Raw genomic sequence first — 20,932 nt, forward strand, 5'->3', positions numbered from 1 at the left:
AAAGGTAATACATTTTTACAGTACATTTTTTAATTCCATATCTACTATAAAACACTTTTTTTTTTTTTGAGGCCCAGGGAAGAAAATGTACCCCCCAATGTAAATCAAAGGCCCATCCAAATGATTCGTTATGGCGCTGGCCCTGAACCCCTTTGAAAACTTGGTTTGAATTGAAGAGGACAAGGCTGACAAGGCCGTTTAGTCATGATAACCCTGGAAAAAAAGCAACTGTTACAGCCAAGTTTGCTACTATGCACTCAAATGGTAAGACAAAGTGGCCCTGACACATGAATATTGCACCTCTGCTGGAGTTCAAATCAGACATTTTTCCAGTTTAATTGTGCTGCCCAAACTCAGTTTCCACTTCCATCAACTAGGGATGTAAAACAACTGTTTACTGTTAAGTTTGGAACCACCTCTTCAATGTTGGGTGATTATCTTCATCCCACTTTAGCCTAAATGAAATGACATACATTTTTTTAATGATACTTAAACTTTTAAATGTGTCTCATCTTTACAGGTACAATAAGAATGGCTTTGAATGTGGATGGGTTGTCAGGTTTTCATAAAAAAGAGCGACATATTCAATGTAAATATTTTATCAATTTGATAGCAGCTCCCAGGTTGAAGATCCCTGCAGCTATACATTGTTCATTTACAAAATCATGACATCAAAAACAAACAGAACAAGAGGTTTGATGTTTTTGGGGTAAGAGTGGTCCTAGCCTCATTATGTAATTTTCAACAATTAAGGAATGCATTTAATTTCTTGAAGTTACAAATCAGCAACAGGACATTTTATGGTTTTAAAAATCCATTTTAAACACAAATAATTAATTTTCTCTAGAGGGGGTCTCTAAAAGGAACTTACCACATCATCAACTTGTGATCGGTCAGCGATGTCAATTGGAACAACCTCAGCCTCCTCCCATTCCTCTGGGGAAAGACCATGGGGCTTCAAAGAGAAAGTGAGGGGGACTTATACTGTTAACACGTTTCCACTGGTGTAATAACAGAATAGGAAAAAAAGTGACATCACATATACCTTCATAAATACAACAGAGTTTATTATCTCTGCATAAATTCATGCAGAATATATTGGTAAAGGCATTACAAATGGAGAAGATTCTGAATTATATTTAGTTTTATTATTGCCCAATCCCAATACCGTGTTAAGTCTGCATTAGTGTAATAATTACTTGAAAAAAATTCTCACATTTTCTGTGGTCCCCATGTCTAGTTTGTGCCAGGTCTCAATCTTAATGAAAAAGTCATCCTTCATGTATTCATTCTGCGAAAAGAAAAATAAGTACAAATCTCTGCATAATGTATACACGCACACTGTAAACAAAAATAAGGTAATATAAATGAAAAACACTTACGGTCACAACTGCATAATCCCAGATTTAGAGCAAGACGAACAGGGTAGAGAGGGGAAAAAGAGAAAAGAAGTAGGAAGATACGTGATAATAGAACATTAAGGATGTTCCTACTAAAACTTTAACACGACAGTAGAATTAGCCACACATACAAATCCAAGCTATAAATCAAATACAAGTTCTTTTTAAAGCTAGATACACCAAAGTTGGTGCACATATTCTTACTATAGTGCTGTGCTTCTAAAAATCAAGTGAGATTGGATCGTGCCCATCCCTCCCATTTATTTGGGATTGAGGTTTATAGCGGGATCTAAACATAGCAAAAAAGAAACGTACCATTTTTAGGACCCTGTCTTTCAAAGGATTCGTAAAAATCCAAATAACTTCACAGATCTTCATAGTAAAGGGTTTAAACACCGTTTCCCATGCTTGTTCAAAGAACCATAAACAACAGTCGTTAAGACACTAACAGCTTACAGACAGTAGACAATTAAGGTCACAGTTATGAAAATGTAGGACATTAAAAGAGGCCCTTCCACAGACTCTGAAAAACATCAAAAGAAAGATGCCCAGGGTCCCTGCTCACCTGCGTGAACATGCCTTAGGCATACTGCAAACAGGCATGAGGACTGCAGATGTGGCCAGAACAATAAATTGCAATGTCCGTACTGTGAGAAGCCTAAGACAGCACTACAGGGAGACAAGACGGACAGCTGATCCTCCTCGCAGCGGCAGACCACATGTAACAACACGTGCATAGGATAGATAGATCCGAATATCACACCTGCGGGACAGGTACAGGATGGCAACAACAACTGCCTGAGTTACACCAGGAACGCACAATCCCTCCATCAGTGCTCAAACTGTCCGCAATAGGCTGAGAGAGGCTGGAATGAGGGCTTGTAGGCCTTGTAGGTCCTCACCAGACATCACCGGCAACAACGCCGCCTATGGGCACAAACCCCCCGTTGCTGGACCAGACAGGACTGGCAAAAAGTGCTGTTCACTGACGAATCGCGGTTTTGTCTCACCAGGGGTGATGGTCGGATTGGCGTTTATCGCCGAAGGAATGAGCGTTACACCAAGGCCTGTACTCTGGAGAGGGATCGATTTGGAGAGTCCATCATGGTCTGGGGCGGTGTGTCACAGCCTCATCGGACAGAGCTTGTTGCAATCTCAACGCTGTGCGTTACAGGGAAGACATCCTCCTCCCTAATGTGGTACCCTTCCTGCAGGCTCATCCTGACATGACCCTCCAGCATGACAATGCCACCAGCCATACTGCTCATTCTGTGCTGTATTTCCTGCAAGACAGGAATGTAAAAGTGTTCTCCCGTGGCCAGCGACGAGCCCGGATCTCAATCCCGTTGAGCACGTCTGGGACCTGTTGGATCGGAGGGTGAGGGCTAGGGCCATTTTCCCCAGAAATGTCAGGGAACTTGCAGGTGCCTTGGTGGAAGAGTGGGGAAACATTTCACAGCAAGAACTGGAAAATCTGGTGCAGTCCATGAGGAGGAGATGCAGTGTAGTACTTAATGCAGCTGGTGGCCACACCAGATAAGGACTGTTACTTTTGATTTTGACCCCTTCCCCCTATGTTCAGGGCCATATTATTCCATTTCTGTTAGTCACATGTCTGTGGAACTTGTTCAGTTTATGTCTCAGCTGTTGAATCTTATGTTCATACAAATATTTACACATGTTAAGTTTGCTGAAAATAAGTTGACGGTGAGAGGATGTTTCTTTTTTTGCTGAATTAAGATAATAGTATGTAGGTAGTAATTCAAAAATCATGTTAAACACTATTATTGCACACAGAGTGAGTCCATGCCACTTATTATGGGACTTGTTAAGCACATTTTTACTCCTGAACTTATTTATGCTTGCCATAACAAAGGTGGTGGATACTTGACACATGACATTTCAGCTTTTCATTTAATTAGTTTTAAAAAATTCCACTTATACATTATGGGGTATTGTGTGTAGGCCAGTGACAATCAATTTTAAATACAGGCTATAACAACAAAATGCGGAAAAAGTTGGTGTGTGAACACTTTCTGAAGGCACTGTATAAGCTAACTCATTACAGACCGTTCCTCATCAGTTCTGTCACTGCTCCATCATGTGTGTGCCACACAGACACTTAAGTCCAGCATCGGGTCGTATACCCACGGTTCCCCATGGGTGATCAGCAAAAAAAAAAAGAATGTAGAGGTCGACCGATAATGATTTTTCAACGCCGATACAGATTATTGGAGGACCAAAAAAAGCCGATACCGATTAAATCGGACAAATTTGATTTATTTATAATAATGACAATTACAACAATACTGAATAAACACTTATTTTAATATAATACATCAATAAAATCAATTTAGCCTCAAATAAATGAAACATGTTCAATTTGGTTTAAATAGTGCAAAAACAAAGTAAAAGTGCAATATGTGCCATGTAAGAAAGCGAACGTTTCAGTTCCTTGCTCAGAACATGAACATATGAAAGCTGGTGGTTCCTTTTAACATGAGTCTTCAATATTCCCAGGTAAGAAGTTTTAGGTTGTAGTTATTATAGGAATTATAGGACCATTTCTCTCTATACCATTTGTATTTCATTAACCTTTGACTATTGGATGTTCTTATAGGCACTTTAGTATTGCCAGTGTAACGGTATAGCTTCCGTCCCTCTCCTCGCTCCTACCTGGGCTCGAACCGGGAACACAAAGACAACAGCCACCCTCAAAGCAGCATTACCCATCGCTCCACAAAAGCCGTGGCCCTTGCAAGGCAAGGGGAACAATCACTCCAAGTCTCAGAGCGAGTGACGTTTGAAACGTTATTAGCGCGCACCCCGCTAACTAGCTAGCCATTTCACATTGGTTACACCAGCGTAATCTCGGGTGTTGATAGGCTTGAAGTCATAAACAGCTGCTGGCAAAAGCAGGAAAGTGTTGTTTGAATGAATGCTTACGAGCCTGCTGGTGCCTACCATCGCTCAATCAGACTGCTCTATCAAATCATAGACTTAATTATAACATGATAACACACAGAAATACGAGCCGTAGGTCATTAATATGGTCGAATTCGGAAACTATAATCTCGAAAACATACCGTTTATTCTTTCAGTGAAATACGGAACCATTCCGTATTTATCTAACGGGTGGCATCCATAAGTCTAAATATTGCTGTTACATTGCACAACCTTCAATGTTAGGCCATAATTACGTAAAATTCTGGCTAATTAGGCAGCCCAAACTGTTGCATTTACACTGACTCTGCGTGCAATGAAAGCAAGAGAAGTGACACAATTTCACCTGGTTAATATTGCCTGATAACCTGGATTTCTTTTAGCTAAATATGCAGGTTTAAAAATATATACTTCTGTGTATTGATGTTTATGGTACACAGAGCAACGATACACACTGCATCGATTATATGCAACGCAGTACATGCTAGATAAACTAGTAATATCATCAACCATGTGTAGTTAACTAGTGATTATGATTGATTGATTTTTATAAGCTACGTTTAATGCTAGCTAGCAATTTACCTTGGCTTACTGCATTCGCGTAACAGGCAGGCTCCTCGTGGAGTGCAATGAAAGGCAGGTGGTTAGAGCGTTGGACTAGTTAACTGTAAGGTTGCAAGATTGAATCCCCGAGCTGACAAGGTAAAAATCTGTCGTTCTGCCCCTGAAAAAGGCAGTTAAACCCACCGTTCCTAGGCCGACATTGAAAATAAGAATGCGTTCTTAACTGACTTGCCTAGTTAAATAAAGGTGTAAAAAAACATCTATATATATATATTTTTTATTTTTATTTTTTTGAATCGGCCAAATCGGTATCCAAAAATACAGATTTCCGATTGTTATGAAAACTTGAAATCGGCCCTAATTAAAATCGGCCATTCCGATTAAAAATCGGTCGACCTCTAGTGGAATGAAAACATTATTTCAACCCGTGGGTCAGTTCGCGGTTCAGAGCAATTACATTGCGAGCCGAAAACATTTTAAATCAAGATAATGAGCCTTAAAAACCCAGGAGCTTGATGTACTTCCTGTCTGTGAGCGGCAAGGCAGACATAAGGCTATCAGCCACACACGCATTAAGTTTGTGTGGAGCCGGGAACTGTCCCTTATTTATGTGATGCTAAAACTTTCTATTTTGTCCACGCAGAGAGCTTATGGTCCCTCGCCACACATGAGAATATGACACATTGCCAAGTTTACTTTCCCTTGATAGCCTAGCTCACGGGGAAATTACTAACATAGGCCGAACCAGAGAAATAAAAAGGTTATAAGGGAATTTAAGCTACAACATCATTGTGGAAACAGGTGCTGCGCAAGTGAAATCCCCAGGAAGGACAACAACGCGGTAGATGGAGACAGCCTGCACAAAGTGCAAGCAGGTAGGCCTATTCGTTTTTATAATTAAGTTAATTATTACATTCATTCAGGCTTTCGTTCATTAGACCATATAGTGTAAACCGGTTCATCTGGTAAAATTTTGAGTAGTCTACTAAAGTGTTTTAGTTTGAATTAAGCCTAAACTATTTTATTATCTAAACGATATTGAATGTAAGGGTAGGCCTATTGTTTTGTTATGTCGATTATAGGCTTTCATTAGGTAAGAAGGCTAATTAGAAGGCTATTTTTCTCAAAGTGATTTGAGTGATACATCACATTATGAAAAGATTTTTCTTAATTCATGGCATGGTTTCCTTTTATGCAAATGTTGAATAGACAGGCAGACAAGTTTATTCAAGCAAGAAAGAAGAATAGTAGTAATAATAATTATTATAATAAATCCTACTACTCTGGAGTCATATAAACAATTAAACAAATTGATGTTATATGACGGGTAACGGACCAGCTCTCATAATAATTACAGTGGGGCAAAAAAAGTATTTAGTCAGCCACCAATTGTGCAAGTTATCCCACTTAAAAAGATGAGGCCTGTAATCTTCATCATAGGTACACTTCAACTATGACAGACAAAATGAGAAGAAAAAAAAAAAATCCAGAAAATCACATTGTAGGATTTTTAATGAATGTATTTGCAAATTTTGGTGGAAAATAAGTATTTGGTCAATAACAAAAGTTCATCTCAATATTTTGTTATATACCCTTTGTTGGCAATGACAGAGGTCAAAGGTTTTCTGTAAGTCATCACAAGGTTTTCACACACTGTTGCTGGTATTTTGGCCCATTCCGCCATGCAGATCTCCTCTAGAGCAGTGATGTTTTGGGGCTGTTGCTGGGCAACACGGACTTTCAACTCCCTCCAAAGATTTTCTATGGGGTTGAGATCTGGAGACTGGCTAGGCCACTCCAGGACCTTGAAATGCTTCTTACGAAGCCACTCCTTCGTTGCCCGGGCGGTGTGTTTGGGATCACTGTCATGCTGAAAGACCCAGCCACATTTCATCTTCAATGCCCTTGCTGATGGAAGGAGGTTTTCACAAAAAAATCTCACGATACATGGCCGGCCCCATTCATTCTTTCCTTCCTTTACACGGATCAGTCGTCCTGGTCCCTTTGCAGAAAAACAGCCCTAAAACATGATGTTTCCACCCCCATGCTTCACAGTAGATATGGCGTTCTTTGGATGCAACTCAGCATTCTTTGTCCTCCAAACACGACGAGTTGAGTTTTTACCAAAAAGTTATATTTTGGTTTCATCTGACCATATGACATTCTCTCAATCTTCTTCTGGATCATCCAAATGCTCTCTAGCAAACTTCAGATGGGCCTGGACATGTACTGGCTTAAGCAGGGGGACACATCTGGCACTGCAGGATGAGTCCCTGGCGGCGTAGTGTGTTACCGATGTAGGCTTTGTTACTTTGGTCCCAGCTTTTTGCAGGTCATTCACTAGGTCCCCCCGTGTGGTTCTGGGATTTTTGCTCACCGTTCTTGTGATCATTTTGACCCCACGGGGTGAGATCTTACGTGGAGACCCAGATCGAGGGAGATTATCAGTGGTCTTGTATGTCTTCCATTTCCTAATAATTGCTCCCACAGTTGATTTCTTCAAACCAAGCTGCTTACCTATTGCAGATTCAGTCTTCCCAGCCTGGTGCAGGTCTACAATTTTGTTTCTGGTGTCCTTTGACAGCTCTTTGGTCTTGGCCATAGTAGAGGTTGGAGTGTGACTGTTTGGGGTTGTGGACAGGTGTCTTTTATACTGATAACAAGTTCAAACAGGTGCCATTAATACAGGTAACGATTGGAGGACAGAGGAGCCTCTTAACCTCTTGCTTCTAGTTGGGACGCTTGCGTCCCAACTAGAGCTCTGGAAATGCAAATGTGCTACGCTAAATGCTAATAGTATTAGTTAAAACTCAAAAGTTCATTAAAATACACATGCAGGGTATCAAATTAAAGCTACACTCGTTGTGAATCCAGGCAACAAGTCAGATTTTTAAAATGCTTTTCGGCGACAGCATGAGAAGCTATTATCTGATAGCATGCACCAATACACTACAACAGAAAAGCACAGCAGGGGACGTAAACAAAATAATTAGCATTTCGGCGTTACACAAACCGCACAATAAAATAGAAAACAGTCATTACCTTTCACCATCTTCTTTGTTGGCACTCCTAGATGTCCCATAAACACTATTGGGTCTTTATTTCGATTAAATCGGGCCATATAAAGCCAAGATATCGTTATATGTAGACTGTGTGATAAACGAAAAAAACAGCGATTTCACAACGTAGCGTCATTTTTTAAAATTCAAAAAGTAGACGATAAACTTTCACAAAACACTTCGAAATACGTTTGTAATGCTACTTTAGGTATTAGTAAATGTTAATAAGCGATAAAAATCATCCGTAGGCGATGTAAATATCATTAGCTGTCGTCTTGGAAAAAATTTCAGGAGAGAGCTCTTCCGGAATGATCTGGGCGGAGACCGGAGGTATGTCGTGCCCCTCTTTCGGTTCAACCAAGAATCAAAGAGGATTCAATTCACAAGACTCTAGACAACATGGGGATGCTGTGGGAGTTGAATGCTCAGTCTTATCTAATTCGGCTCACTGTTAACAATTGCTTGAAGTGGCGCAAGGATATTTATTTCCATTTTCTGTGATCAGGTTTTCCTGCGCTTTCCGATGTAACGCACGTTATGTAATAGCCACAGTCGTGATTTAACCAGTTTTAAAAACGTCCGAGGGTTTCCTATCCACACATTCTAACCATATGAACGTACTATATTCCTGGCATGAGTAGCAGGGCGCTGAAATGTTGCGCGATTTTTAACAAAATGTTCAAAAAAGTAGAGGGTAGGAGCAACAGGTTAAAGAAGAAGTTACAGGTCTGTGAGAGCCAGAAGTCTTGCTTGTTTGTAGGTGACCAAATACTTATTTTCCACCATAATTTGCAAATAAATTCATAAAAAAATCCTACAATGTGATTTTCTGGATTTTTTTTTCTCCTTTTGTCTGTCATAGTTGAAGTGTACCTATGATGAAGATTACAGGCCTCTCATCTTTTTAAGTGGGATAACTTACACAACTGGTGGCTGACTAAATACTTTTTTTGCCCCACTGTATATGTGTCAGGTTGCAAATAAAACATCTGTCCCGATGTCTGGTATCGGGCTCGGAATTGATGTGGCCGGCGTGGAACAGGCGCAAGTCCAAAACACTGACCAGTACAGGACTCCAACATACACACCTGTTCCACGCTGAAGCTCCACCATAAGGAATATTAGAACATATCTGCCTGCACTTACCCTCTGCCCAGGCATTCAAAAACATTATGCTTAGTCACGATTCGTCCAGTTGGCGCATTCGATTTTGAGCTATAGCAAAATTTTTGTTAAAGCAGTTTGTTTTTCACATATTTTTGGGTTACGATTACCATCCTGTATCACAATGTTTTATGGGTACATTATCACGATAGGACAAACCTATAGATGACTGCTTTTTTCGAGAAGAAATTGTGACCACAGAAACAGGGAAAACCAGATACTATGAATATTATTCACTTGAGCAGGAAACTCAATCAAACCCCTCTCACACACACACACAGCCCTGAACACTCACTGGTGCGACAATAGGGGTAGGCATTCCAAGCTTTCTCGTGGAAGACAAGGGCTCCCTCTGGAGCGAACATCTGGATGAAACTGGGTACCTTGCTGTAAGAGTGAGAGGATAGAATGGATTCAATCATGCAACAAAAACAGTTATGAGTTATTGTTTTAACACAAAATGTCCTCCATGTAGGGTTCTTATACTTTCAACACAGGTGGAAAGAATCAAAACAATCAGTAACTATTTTTTTCTTGAAAAGGTCACTAATAGTAAATGTAATTGAAAGTTCTACATACTCAACTAGCTAGTTACCCTCTGACTGAAGCCATTTTCCAGTGACAATGGTTTGTTCTGTATTGGGATTTCCAGCAAACCATTTTTATGCAAAGTCCTCTTGTACCCAAAAACTTACTTGAACTGCAAAGCATGTATTGGGGACCAGCGTTTATCACCGTTTGAGGTGTGGAAAGCCCAGCTCACCCCTTTATGATGTGGTTTTCTCAGTCTACAAGTTGACAAAAAAAAGCTACTCATAATAGGTTGTGTTCAATACACTGCAACTGTTACAAAAGGGGGGAAGTGATCATTTCTCTCTGGCTACAGATTTGCATTTTGACACAGGCAAAATGTGTGAATGTGTACTTACACTTTAACCCGGCGCTTAGTAGAGACCATTTATTTTTATAAAATTAGAAAACATATACCCGGCACTTGACATGGTTGGATAGAATTAGAGTAGGCCTAATAATCACATGGATGATGTTAAGCCACGTGATATACAGATTAGTGTTTCCTTTATTATGAGGGATACAAAAGTATATTGAAAGCGGGTGCTTCCACACAGGTGTGGTTCCTGAGTCAATTAAACAATTAACATCTCATTATGATTAGAGTCATGTATTAAAACACCCAGTTGCCCATTATTTTTGGCAACCATAGCTAGAAGAGATCTGTGACTTTAAAAGAGGGGTCTCAAAGGAGTATAGAGGGTTTAAAGGGTGTGTGTCAGTCACCAGATCCCAACCCAATTTAACTTTTAGCCTGCGATAGAGTTTTCCACCACCACCAAAACACCAAATGGTGGAATTTCTCCAGGAATAATGGTGTTGCATCCCTCCTATAGAGTTCCAGACACTTGTAGAATCTATGCCAAGAGGCAATGAAGCTGTTCTGTCGGCTCGTGGTGGGCAAATGCCCTATTAAGACACTTTTTGTTGGCGTTCCCTTTACTTTGTCAGTTACCTGCATATAATGTGCATGATGCAGTGGAAATTGTGATCTATATATTTTAATGGAATTAGCAAAATAAATTTAGAGTCATGTGGTGCTTTGTTGTGTTGGCCTACCAGCGAAGAAAAGCTGAATAAATTACAGATCTTGGTCATTTCCAATAAGCAGTATGGGTGGGGCTCGGTCTATGAGATTGTTTGAAACATGATATGGTGGTTACCACTTTATTATATATCCCCTTAACCATACTCTCATCATGTACACTTTCCACTTCCAATCTGAAATGTTGGCTAGAGATATTGGAGTGGGCAAGTTTAACCATTTATTAGAAAACGTTCACATGTAGTGTATTGAAACCTAATTCATCTTAAAAATTCTAAAATGTTCAATTCCAACACCCTATTTCACTAGTCTGTAACGTCAACTACTTCTAAACAAATGTATTTTGTAAATGACGCTGCTAGCTTAGATGATCATTGTACAATGCCAAAACTGAACTGTTTCACTCCATTTTTTCTTGATCTGATTGTAAAAATGCATAGGTTAACCTAATGTTTTCTTGCTCACTTAATAGGAAAATGTTAATACAGATTGTTACGCTTCCATAAAAATGAAATACATTAAATCCCTACCTGTTGAGAAGTATTTACCTCCCTAGCAGAACGCATCTCGCAGCGGTTTTTACACTTTGAAGTAGGCTAATAGTGAAGTAGGCTCATTGCATGCAATAGAAAAAAAGGACAGCAAATGTGTAGGCCAGATCCACCAGATGTATTTTTCCAGAAGTACTCACCTGTGTATGTGGTAGATCTTGTGCGTGTATTGGCCTTTCTCTCCATCCTTTTCATATGGTTCATTTCGAAGCACTTCAATACCCTCTCCTCCTCCAGTGTTATTCTTGCTAGCCTCAGCAACAGAGAACAGCTGGCCGACCTGGTACTGTAAATGAGTGAAGACGTTACATAAGTATGCATGTGTAGCTAATGTAGCCAGGCCTCCCACCAGCTTAATCAGTTCACAGCATGAGAAATAAAGACACGGAAGTTGGTATTCGATGTGGTAGATGCTGAAATACACTGAACAAAAACAACAATTTCAAAGATTTTACTGAGTTAAGAGTTCATATAAGGAGATCAGTTAACTGAAATACATTCATTAAGCCATAATCTATGGATTTCACATGACTGGGAATACAGATATGCATCAGTTGGTCACAGATACCTTAACAAAAAGGTAGGGGTGTGGATCTGAAAACGATTAGTCCGAGCTGTTTAGGAGGGATATCACACCTGGCACAAATGATTGTCTAGTTCAGTTTTTTTCTGCTGAAAGGGTTCCCTATACCTGCGCCCAGAGCGGAGTAGTTCAAAGTCCGGGTACAGGGGGTGGCTTGGGTCTAAAATGATTTTGTGAGCCTTGCAGAGAGCCCTGACCTTAAAGATCTCATCCAGGCCTGTCTGTGTGACTCCAAGTACCTTGCTTGCTGTGGTGATAATCCTTCTCAGCATATTTCTCTGGCTGACAGTGGCATTGCCAAACCAACAAACAATACAAAAATTTCAAATACTCTCAATGAAAGATTTGTAAAATCTCCTTCGCTTAGGGCTCTATTTTTGGCTGCCATAGGCACATTAGTTTGCAATTTCATTATGTAAAAACTGGCGTTCTGGCATTTTTCAGCCCTAATGTAAATGCCCCACTGGCATTTACCTGTCTAACAAACAGCTCACTTGCACTGTCGTGTGAGGGGGCAATATTTGAGATGTGTCCTTAAAAACATGAGCAAAAGTGACAATTTCATGCAGCACTAATGGGAAGTTAAGACTCACAAAAAGCAGGTCTTAGCAGTAATGCAGTTGATGACGGCATGGATTTTGAGAGCAGAAGTGCAGCCTATCCAGCCGTGACGCACAGCGAGTGCCCATTGGAGATCAAATTCAAATCAAATGTATTGTTCTCATAAACATATTTAGCAAAGTTATTGCGGGTGCAGCGAAATGCTTGTGTCCCTAGCTCCAACAGTGCAGTAGTAGTGTTCCATTATTAAAGTGAATTTTATGCAGGTGAATTTCCCCCCCACTTTATTTAATTAAGAACCAAGTATTGCCTCCCCTCCCCTTAATCAAGGCTGGTTTAGCAGCATCATATAGGTGTCGTTTTATCCCGGCCATTAGCCAACTAGCCTATGAATAAATGAGTTTTACTGAGCTTTGAAATATTTAGCTTGTTTGAGTAGGCTTTCCATCCCCATTTTCAAAGAGGGCCCCTCGTCCGATTACCAAAGACACGCACACTCCTCCGAACTATTCAAACCTCATAGGCAATGATACAATTGACAGGAGCTAGTTTGTACGTGCGAATGTAATGCATAAAGACATTTAGGCCAACATGTGCACACATGCCATGGAAGGAGATAAGCAATTTATGATATCATGCTTCTGACCTGATCCTAATTAGAAAGTGTTGTTGGTTTTAAAAAATTATTAAATATTCACCATCCATGGGTTTATTGTGATAAAGTAGGCTGCTATACATGGCTCGATGCAATGCAATTTCATCTGCTATTTGAGTGCAAATATTAAAAATCGGTAAGATGGGTCCATAATGTTTATAAACATTACATTTGCAAGTAGTACAACAGTGAGTGGACAAGTCCCCTTTATATTGGATCTTTATCCTGCTACTGTGAAAAAGGGAGAAATTACAGCGCCTGTAAATGTATTTAGACATATCCTATTTAAAAACATGTAATTTAGTTTTCATTCGAATTATAGTCTTTATCAATAGACTATTGAATTTAAATCATGCTTATTGACTACATTTGGCATGTCCATGTCCAGACTGCAATTAACAGTAGGCCTAGACCCGAAATCAGTAAAAATGCCATAGCCTATTTAACAATGTATGTCCATATTGAAGCAATGCAATTAGAACTACAGCTGAAGTCAGAAGTTTACATACACCTTAGACAAATACATTTAAACTCCTTTTTTCACAATTCCCGACATTTAATCCCAGTAAAAATTCCCTGTTTAGGATCACCACTTTATTTTAAGAATGTGAAAAGAATGATTTATTTAAGCTTTTTCTTCTTTCATCACATTCCCAGTGGGTTAGGTCAGAAATGTACATACACTCACTTAGTATTTGGTAGCATTGCCTTTAAATTGATTAACTTGGGTCAAACGTTTCATGTAGCCTTCCACAAGCTTCCCACAATAAGTTGGGTGAATTGTCCCATTCCTCCTGACATAGCTGGTGTAACTGAGTCAGGTTTGTAGACCTCCTTGCTCGCACACACTTTTTCAGTTCTGCCACTCCAATACCTTAACTTTGTTGTCCTTAAGCCATTTGGGAAGTATGCTTGGGGTCATTGTCCATTTGGAAGACCGATTTGCGACCAAGCTTTAACTTCCTGACTGACATCTTGAGATTTATATTGACATTCAATATATCCACATAATTTTCCTGCCTCATGGTGCCATCTATTTTGTGAAGTGCACCAGTCCCTCCTGCAGCAAGGCACCCCCACAACATGACACTGCCACCCCCATGCTTCACATTGGGATGATGTTCTTCGGCTTGCAAGCCTCCCCCTTTTTCCTCCAACATAACGATGGTCGTCATGGCCAAACAGTTCTATTTTAGTTTCATCAGACCAGAGGACATTTCTGCAAAAAGTACAACCTTTGTCACCATGTGCAGTTGCAAACTGTAGTCTGGCTTTTTTATGGCAGTTTTGGAGCAGTGGCTTCTTCCTTGCTGAGCGGTCTTTCAGTTTATGTAGGAGTCATTTTACTGTGGATATAGATACTTTTGTACCCGTTTCCTCCAGCATCTTCACAAGGTCCTTTGCTGTTGATCTGGGATTGATTTGCACTTTTCACACCAAAGTATGTTCATCTCTAGGAAACAGAACGTGTCTCCTTCCTGAGCGGTATGACAGCTGCGTGGGCCCATGGTGTTTATACTTGTTCATCTGTACAAACAACAGTACGCGTGGTACCTTTAGTGTTTGGAGATGAACCAGACTTGTGGAAGTCTACAATTTTATTTCTAAAGTTATAAAACTTCTCAACTTGTAAACTAACTTTTGAGAAAATGGCCTTTGAATGTTTTGTATCTTGTGAAGAGCTCTTTGTCTACACTCATTCAGCATCGTTCACACGCTCTTAAGCTTTAGCCCCAACCATCTCATTACACTCGTGGAGCGCACACTTCACGCTCTGGCCGATGATTGGATAACATGAAAATAGCCTAACCAGCTCTGCTGGCAACAATTTCATTACGCTTTTTTGCAGACGTTTACTGACACCGGCCATATTTAATGGGTTTTGTACACACGTTACGTAACTTTCGCTAACAAACCAGCCAGCTAACGTTAGCTAGTTAAACAACAATGAACAGTGCCAAAAATGCCACAGTGCTGGATACTAACCAAGCTGGTTCAATGTTAGCTAGTTAACATTAGGCTCTCATTAGCTAGCTAACAGTACACTAACTTGAAATGAAACCACTGTCAAAATTAGAGAAAAAAAAATGTAGCTAGCTAACGCTAGACTATCTTACCTGTATACATCATCATGATGATCATCATGATGATCATGCATGATGGATGCGTCTCCCTGTCAGGAATGCCATACCACGGTTGCACTTAGGTTGAAGATGTAATCCGGAGACAGGTGTTCTCTCCATCTCTTTAGCTATTATACAAATTCCACTGATTTCAAAACGTGATCCTCCAGAAAGTGGAGAGCAACAGTTCCACTCCAAAAAAAATAAAAGCCACGTTCGACAGGATTACCAACACAGACTGACAAACACAAATAGACAGAAGCCTTCTAAATGGCAGACCAATCCGAAATCATCTCTCAGCATGTCCAGCGACTTATCTCAGCCAATCATGGCTATTGGTAAGGTTCCCGCCTTTTTCTGTTGCTTAACCAACAAGGCTCGTAATTTAACAATTTTATTTGTATTTACAGATGGCATGCAAGTTTGTTATTTAGACACGTGAAAGTTCACATGTTCAATTAGGCATTTCTGACAACAAAAAACACATTTTGATAAAACACATTTTATTACATTCAAACGGCTCTCCTGTGAAGTCGTGACTTGCGACATATGCCTAGTTTCCTGAATTGGGTCATATATTTAGCCACGGAGAATGTTCTGATTGGCGAGTGAGGGGTAAGCCTCAACACACCCAAAACTGGTTTATTCATCAAAACCCAGCCCTTTCAAATAAAATCGTATTGGTCACATACACATGATTAGCAGATGTTACAGCGAGTGTAACTTAATGCTTGTGCTAGTTCCGACAGTGCAGCAATATCTAACAAGTAATCTAAGCATAGTTTCCTAAGGACTAGAAGCGAGGTGGCCCTATGTCGGCGCCATCTTGGTCATTTGTGCAACTGCGCCAATAACTGTGGTGGTGAAAATAGCAAAACTATTTGACCCCCCCCAAACCTACAGCGCTACCGCTTAGATTTACCACTGCATTAGGTTTGTTAAAAATAGAGGCCATAGAGTTCATCAGGCTGTTGTTTGTGGCCTGTGGAATGTTCTTCCACTCTTCAATGGCTGTGCGAAGATGCTGGATATTGGCAGGAACTGGAACACTCTGTCGTACACGTCAAACCAGAGCATCCCAAACGTGCTCAAAGGGTGACGTGTGTACAGATCCTTGCAACATTGGGCTGTGTATTATCATGTTGAAACATTAAGACGATTGTGGTGGATGAATAGCATGACAATGGCCCTCAAGATCTCATCACAGTGTCTGTGCATTCAAATTGCCATTGTGTTCATTGTCCGTAGCTTGTGCCTGCCCATACCATAACCCCACCGCCACCATGGGGCACTCTGTTCACAACGTTGACATTAGTAAATCACTTGCCCACACCATGTCATCTGCCCAGTACAGTTGAAACCGGGATTCATCCATGAAGAGCACACTTCTCCAGCATGCCAGTGGCCTTCAAAAGTGAGCATTTGCCCACTGAAGTCGATTATGACGAGCATGCAGATGAGATTCCCTGAGACGTTTTCTGACAGTTTGTGCATAGAATTCTTTGGTTGTGAAAACTCAGTTTCATCAGCTATCAAGGTGGCTGGTCTCAGACGACCCCGCAGGTGAAGAAGATGGATGTGGAGGTCCTGGGCTGGCATGGTTACATGTGGTCTGCGGTTGTGAGGCCAGTTGGACGTACTGACAAATTCTCTAAAACATTGGAGGCGGCTTATGGTAGAGAAATTAACTTTAAAATCTTTGGCAACAGCTCTGTTGGACATTCGTGCAGTCAGCATGCCAAATACTTGCTCCCTCAAAACATCTGTGGCCTTGTGTTGTGTGACAAAACTGCATATTTCAGAGGCTTTTTATTGTCCCCAGCACAAGATGCACCTGTATAATTATCATGCTGTTTAATCACATTCTTGATATGCCACACCTGTCAGGTGGATGGATTATCTTGGCAAAGTTGAAATGCTCACTAACAGGGATCTAAACAAATGTGTGCACAAAATTTGCGATAACTTTTTGTACCCATGTTAACATTTTGGGATCTTATTTCAGCTCATGAAACATGCACCCAACACGTCACATGTTGCGTTTATATTTTTGTTCAGTGTATGTGTTTGGCTAAACGAAATATTGAAACCATGCTCTTACCTCTTCAACTGAACAGGGCAACAGCACTTGGCTATCAAGAGATGGAGCATAAAGAAAACGGACATACAAGTCAATACAATTGGATAAGTAGTTATTGTGTTAACATTAACAGAGTTTACTCAAATCCACAATATGTTGCGTGAAGTCGGCTATGCTGACCATTGTATGGTATCATCAGCTCGTGCTATAGTAGATTACATTCCACACGTTAGCATCGCCGCTAGCTTGCTACGAACCAAGGGCAGGTTCGAAATTGGCTATCCGTAGAGCCGCTATCCCGTTAGCTATCTAGAATCAGTGGCTAGATAACGTTAGCTATATTTCTACACTAAGTAACGTCAGCTAGCTATCTCCGATCATTCAACATTTCTGAAAACCTGTCATCGGCTCAAGCAGTGCCATATTGTAGTGATATCTAGCTATGCATGTCCCACAATTGCGAGTTACATTAGCTAGTCTAATAGACTGCCAGAATTATCGAACACAAACATTGACATAGCTTTACTAACTAGCTGAAGCTGGGTGGCTACCCTACTAGCTAGCCAACCGCTTACGTTACCTCGAACCAAATCACTGCTTCAAATTCCTCCTTGCATTAGCTATGTTATGCATTAAATAACACATTTTTATATATCGTGATAACGATTAAGAGTCATGATGGACGCTATGATATAAATAGAATTCGCGTGCATAATGTACTCACTATTCCTTTATGAGTACCATCCCGAACGTGTACTGAACTGCTTCTTCTTTAAATTTGTATTGGCGGATCACAACTAAGGCGCATATACCGCCCCCTACTATACTGGATGGCTTGTGTACATCGCCGCGGGCCGCACAGAGTGTCTCGCTTGTGGGCGTGCTAGCAGCTTTTCGATTGTGCGTAAAGAATTCAGCATAGCAAGTTTGTATGAAGGTCTAGTTATTCAATGGGTAATTAGTGTAATCCATTTTCCATGTCATTAATTTATTCACAGACAAATAGTAATATGCTCGAAACCGCGCTGGTGACAAACAACTGTTTCTAATCATTCACATGGCTGGGTGAACCTATTCAAGTAAGTAAATACTTTTCAAAAACCAAAGTACGTTCATCTCTAGGAGACAGAACGTGTCTCCTTCCTGAGTGGTATGACTGCTGCTTGTTCCCATGGTGTTTATACTTGCGTACTATTGTTTGTACAGATGAATGTGGTACCTTCAAGTGTTTGGAGATTGCTCCCAAGGATGAACCAGACCGGTGGAGGTCTACAGTTTTCTGAGGTCTTGGCTGATTTCTTTTGATTTTCCCATGATGTCAAGCAAAGAGGCACTGTGTTTGAAGGTAGGCCTTGAAATACATCCACAGGTACACCTGCAATTGACTCAGATGTTGTCAATTCGCCAATCAGAACCTCGCCATGACCTCATTTTCTGGAATTTTCCAAGCTGTTTAAAGGCACTGTGAACTTAGTGTATGTAAACTTCTGACCCACTGGAATTGTGACACAGTGAATTTTAAGTGAAATAATCTGTCTGTAAACAATTGTTGGAAAAATAACTTGTGTCATGCACAAAGTAGATGTCTTAACCGACTTGCCAAAACTATAGTTTGTTAACAAGAAATTTGTGGAGTGGTTGAAAAACTAGTTATAATGACTCCAACCTAAGTGTATGTAAACTTCCGACTTCAGCTTTAACTTTATATTTAGCTAGCTATCTTGATGTATTTATCACTGTAAAAAAACGAACTCCAAATGCAGTTGTAGGTAGCTAGCTAACAGCTATGGAGGAGGGTGAAACGAGAGCAGCCCCAACTGCCGGTAGGCAGTAGGCTATGCTAGATAGGGCAGGTACTTTCGTGTAGTTCCTGTCCCTAGAAGTGAGGATGGAGATAATAGCAACATAATATTCAGTGTGGTGAATTTGACTATTATCAAGTCTGTTTCTTGTGAGGTTTTCTGTCCTCAGATAAAGAGAGCTATGAGAGCCAGTCTACATAGGAAGAGGTCCCAATGAAGAGCAGTGGTTCTCAGTCCTGGGGATTCAAAGGGGTGCACATTTTTGTTTTTTCTTTAGCACTGCACAGCTGAATCAAATGATCAACTCATCATCAAACTTCAAGTGTTATTTATGTATTCATTTGTGACACTATCCTTGATATGATCCTGTTATTGTCACTTGTCACGTGTTATTGAACATGTGTGCCCATGCATCTTTTAATCCAGTGATGTAAATATCTAACAATTGTTTTCCATATTCCAACAGATACCTTGTAACTGGAGATTTCTTCAAAACGATTGCCTACAGTTAACGTGTAGGGCACTGCAAGGTTGGGTGACCAGGGCCATCTGGGACTGCCTCCTGGAGGAATTCAGGTGTGTGAAGGCTACCTTTTGTTCTACATAACTTCATGAGGATGGACACGAGGACCAGGAGGGGATCTGCAGCTCACTGCCGTGTGCCAGAGAAGCCTGCTGCGCTGCACGATGTTTCAAGGATGGGGTCCAACAACGCAGCAAGAGTCAAGCTGTGTGCGGGAGATATTCACCTCCTACTTCTTCGAAGAGGGTGCTGTTCCCTGGCAACACCATAGACTACACTATGCACAACCAAAGACTCTTTTAAGAGCCATTCACATTGCAATAAGAGTATTCTTCCATTTACTTAGCTATTTCAACTGCAGTTATTAAATTCTCAGTTTCTCTCCCTTTGATTTCTACTTTTCAGATGAGGGTGCTGTTTAGGTAAGGGTGTGATGTCTCTACAAAAACAACAGGCTCTTTTTAAGAGTCATGCATGTTGAAAAATGTAGACACCCTATAACCCACACCTACACACTTGTGTATCAATCTGATTGGTGGAGTGTGTTGTACAGTAAGCAGGCTCAGGTGTGTTACTGTGACTCCTTCCACTTTCAAATAATAAGCAAGAGGACCAACCATGGAGAATAGTAAGAGATTTCTTTATTTCTATTTACACTACCGTTCAAAAGTTTGGGGTCACTTAGACATTTCCTTGTTTTTGAAAGAAACCATTTTTTCTGTCCATTAAAATAACATCAAATTGACTAGAAATACAGTGTAGACATTATTAATGTTGTAAATGACTATTGTAGCTGGAAATGGCAGATTTTTTAAATGGAATATCTACATAGGCGTACAGAGGCCCATTATCAGCAACCATCATTCCTGTGTTCCAATGGCACATTGTGTTAGCTAATCCAAGTTTATAATTTTAAAAGGCTAATTTATCATTAGAATATTATTTTGCAATTATGTTAGCACTGCTGAAACCTGTTGTACTGATTAAAGAAGCAATACATCTCACCTTCTTTAGACTAGTTGAGTATCTCGAGCATTAGCATTTGTGGGTTTGATTACATGCTCAAAATGGCCAGAAACAAAGACCTTTCTTCTGAAACTTGTCAGTCTATTCTTGTTCTGAGAAAGGAAGGCTATTCGATGTGAGAAATTGCTAAGAAACTGAAGATTTCGTACAACGCTGTGTACTACTCCCTTCACCAAACAGAGCAAACTGTCGCTAACCAAATCAAATTTTATTGGTCACATACACATGGTTAGCAGATATTAAGGCCAGTGTAGCGAAATGCTTGTGCTTCTAGTTCTGACCA

At 40.4% G+C, this 20,932-nt stretch overlaps 1 protein-coding gene and 1 long non-coding RNA gene across 3 annotated transcripts in view; one reads left to right on the plus strand and one right to left on the minus strand.

The window, feature by feature from the left end:
• The window catches only part of pitpnbl (phosphatidylinositol transfer protein, beta, like), a 37,805-nt gene extending 19,706 nt beyond the window's left edge, over nt 1-18,099 (minus strand). The window contains exons 1-7 of one of the 2 annotated variants that reach the window (XM_029635202.2): nt 18,023-18,099; nt 17,320-17,350; nt 11,437-11,582; nt 9,426-9,517; nt 1,383-1,390; nt 1,217-1,291; nt 872-955 (exon numbers count right to left, since the gene is read on the minus strand). In XM_029635202.2, the coding sequence (XP_029491062.1) occupies nt 872-955; nt 1,217-1,291; nt 1,383-1,390; nt 9,426-9,517; nt 11,437-11,582; nt 17,320-17,350; nt 18,023-18,042 (456 nt within the window). In that variant the 5' untranslated portion in view covers nt 18,043-18,099. Of the gene's footprint in view, nt 1-871; nt 956-1,216; nt 1,292-1,382; nt 1,391-9,425; nt 9,518-11,436; nt 11,583-17,319; nt 17,351-17,478; nt 17,510-18,022 lie in introns of those variants that run through there. The other variant, XM_065011071.1, reaches the window with a different exon arrangement.
• LOC135564983 (uncharacterized) lies at nt 17,307-20,627 on the plus strand. The gene is made up of 3 exons (XR_010461304.1): nt 17,307-18,377; nt 18,505-19,352; nt 19,567-20,627. It is a non-coding gene; the product is annotated as an uncharacterized LOC135564983 (long non-coding RNA).
• Nucleotides 20,628-20,932: the final 305 nt, after the last annotated feature.

The sequence above is a fragment of the Oncorhynchus nerka genome, linkage group LG26 (genome assembly GCF_034236695.1).
Source record: "Oncorhynchus nerka isolate Pitt River linkage group LG26, Oner_Uvic_2.0, whole genome shotgun sequence".
NCBI lineage: Eukaryota > Metazoa > Chordata > Actinopteri > Salmoniformes > Salmonidae > Oncorhynchus > Oncorhynchus nerka.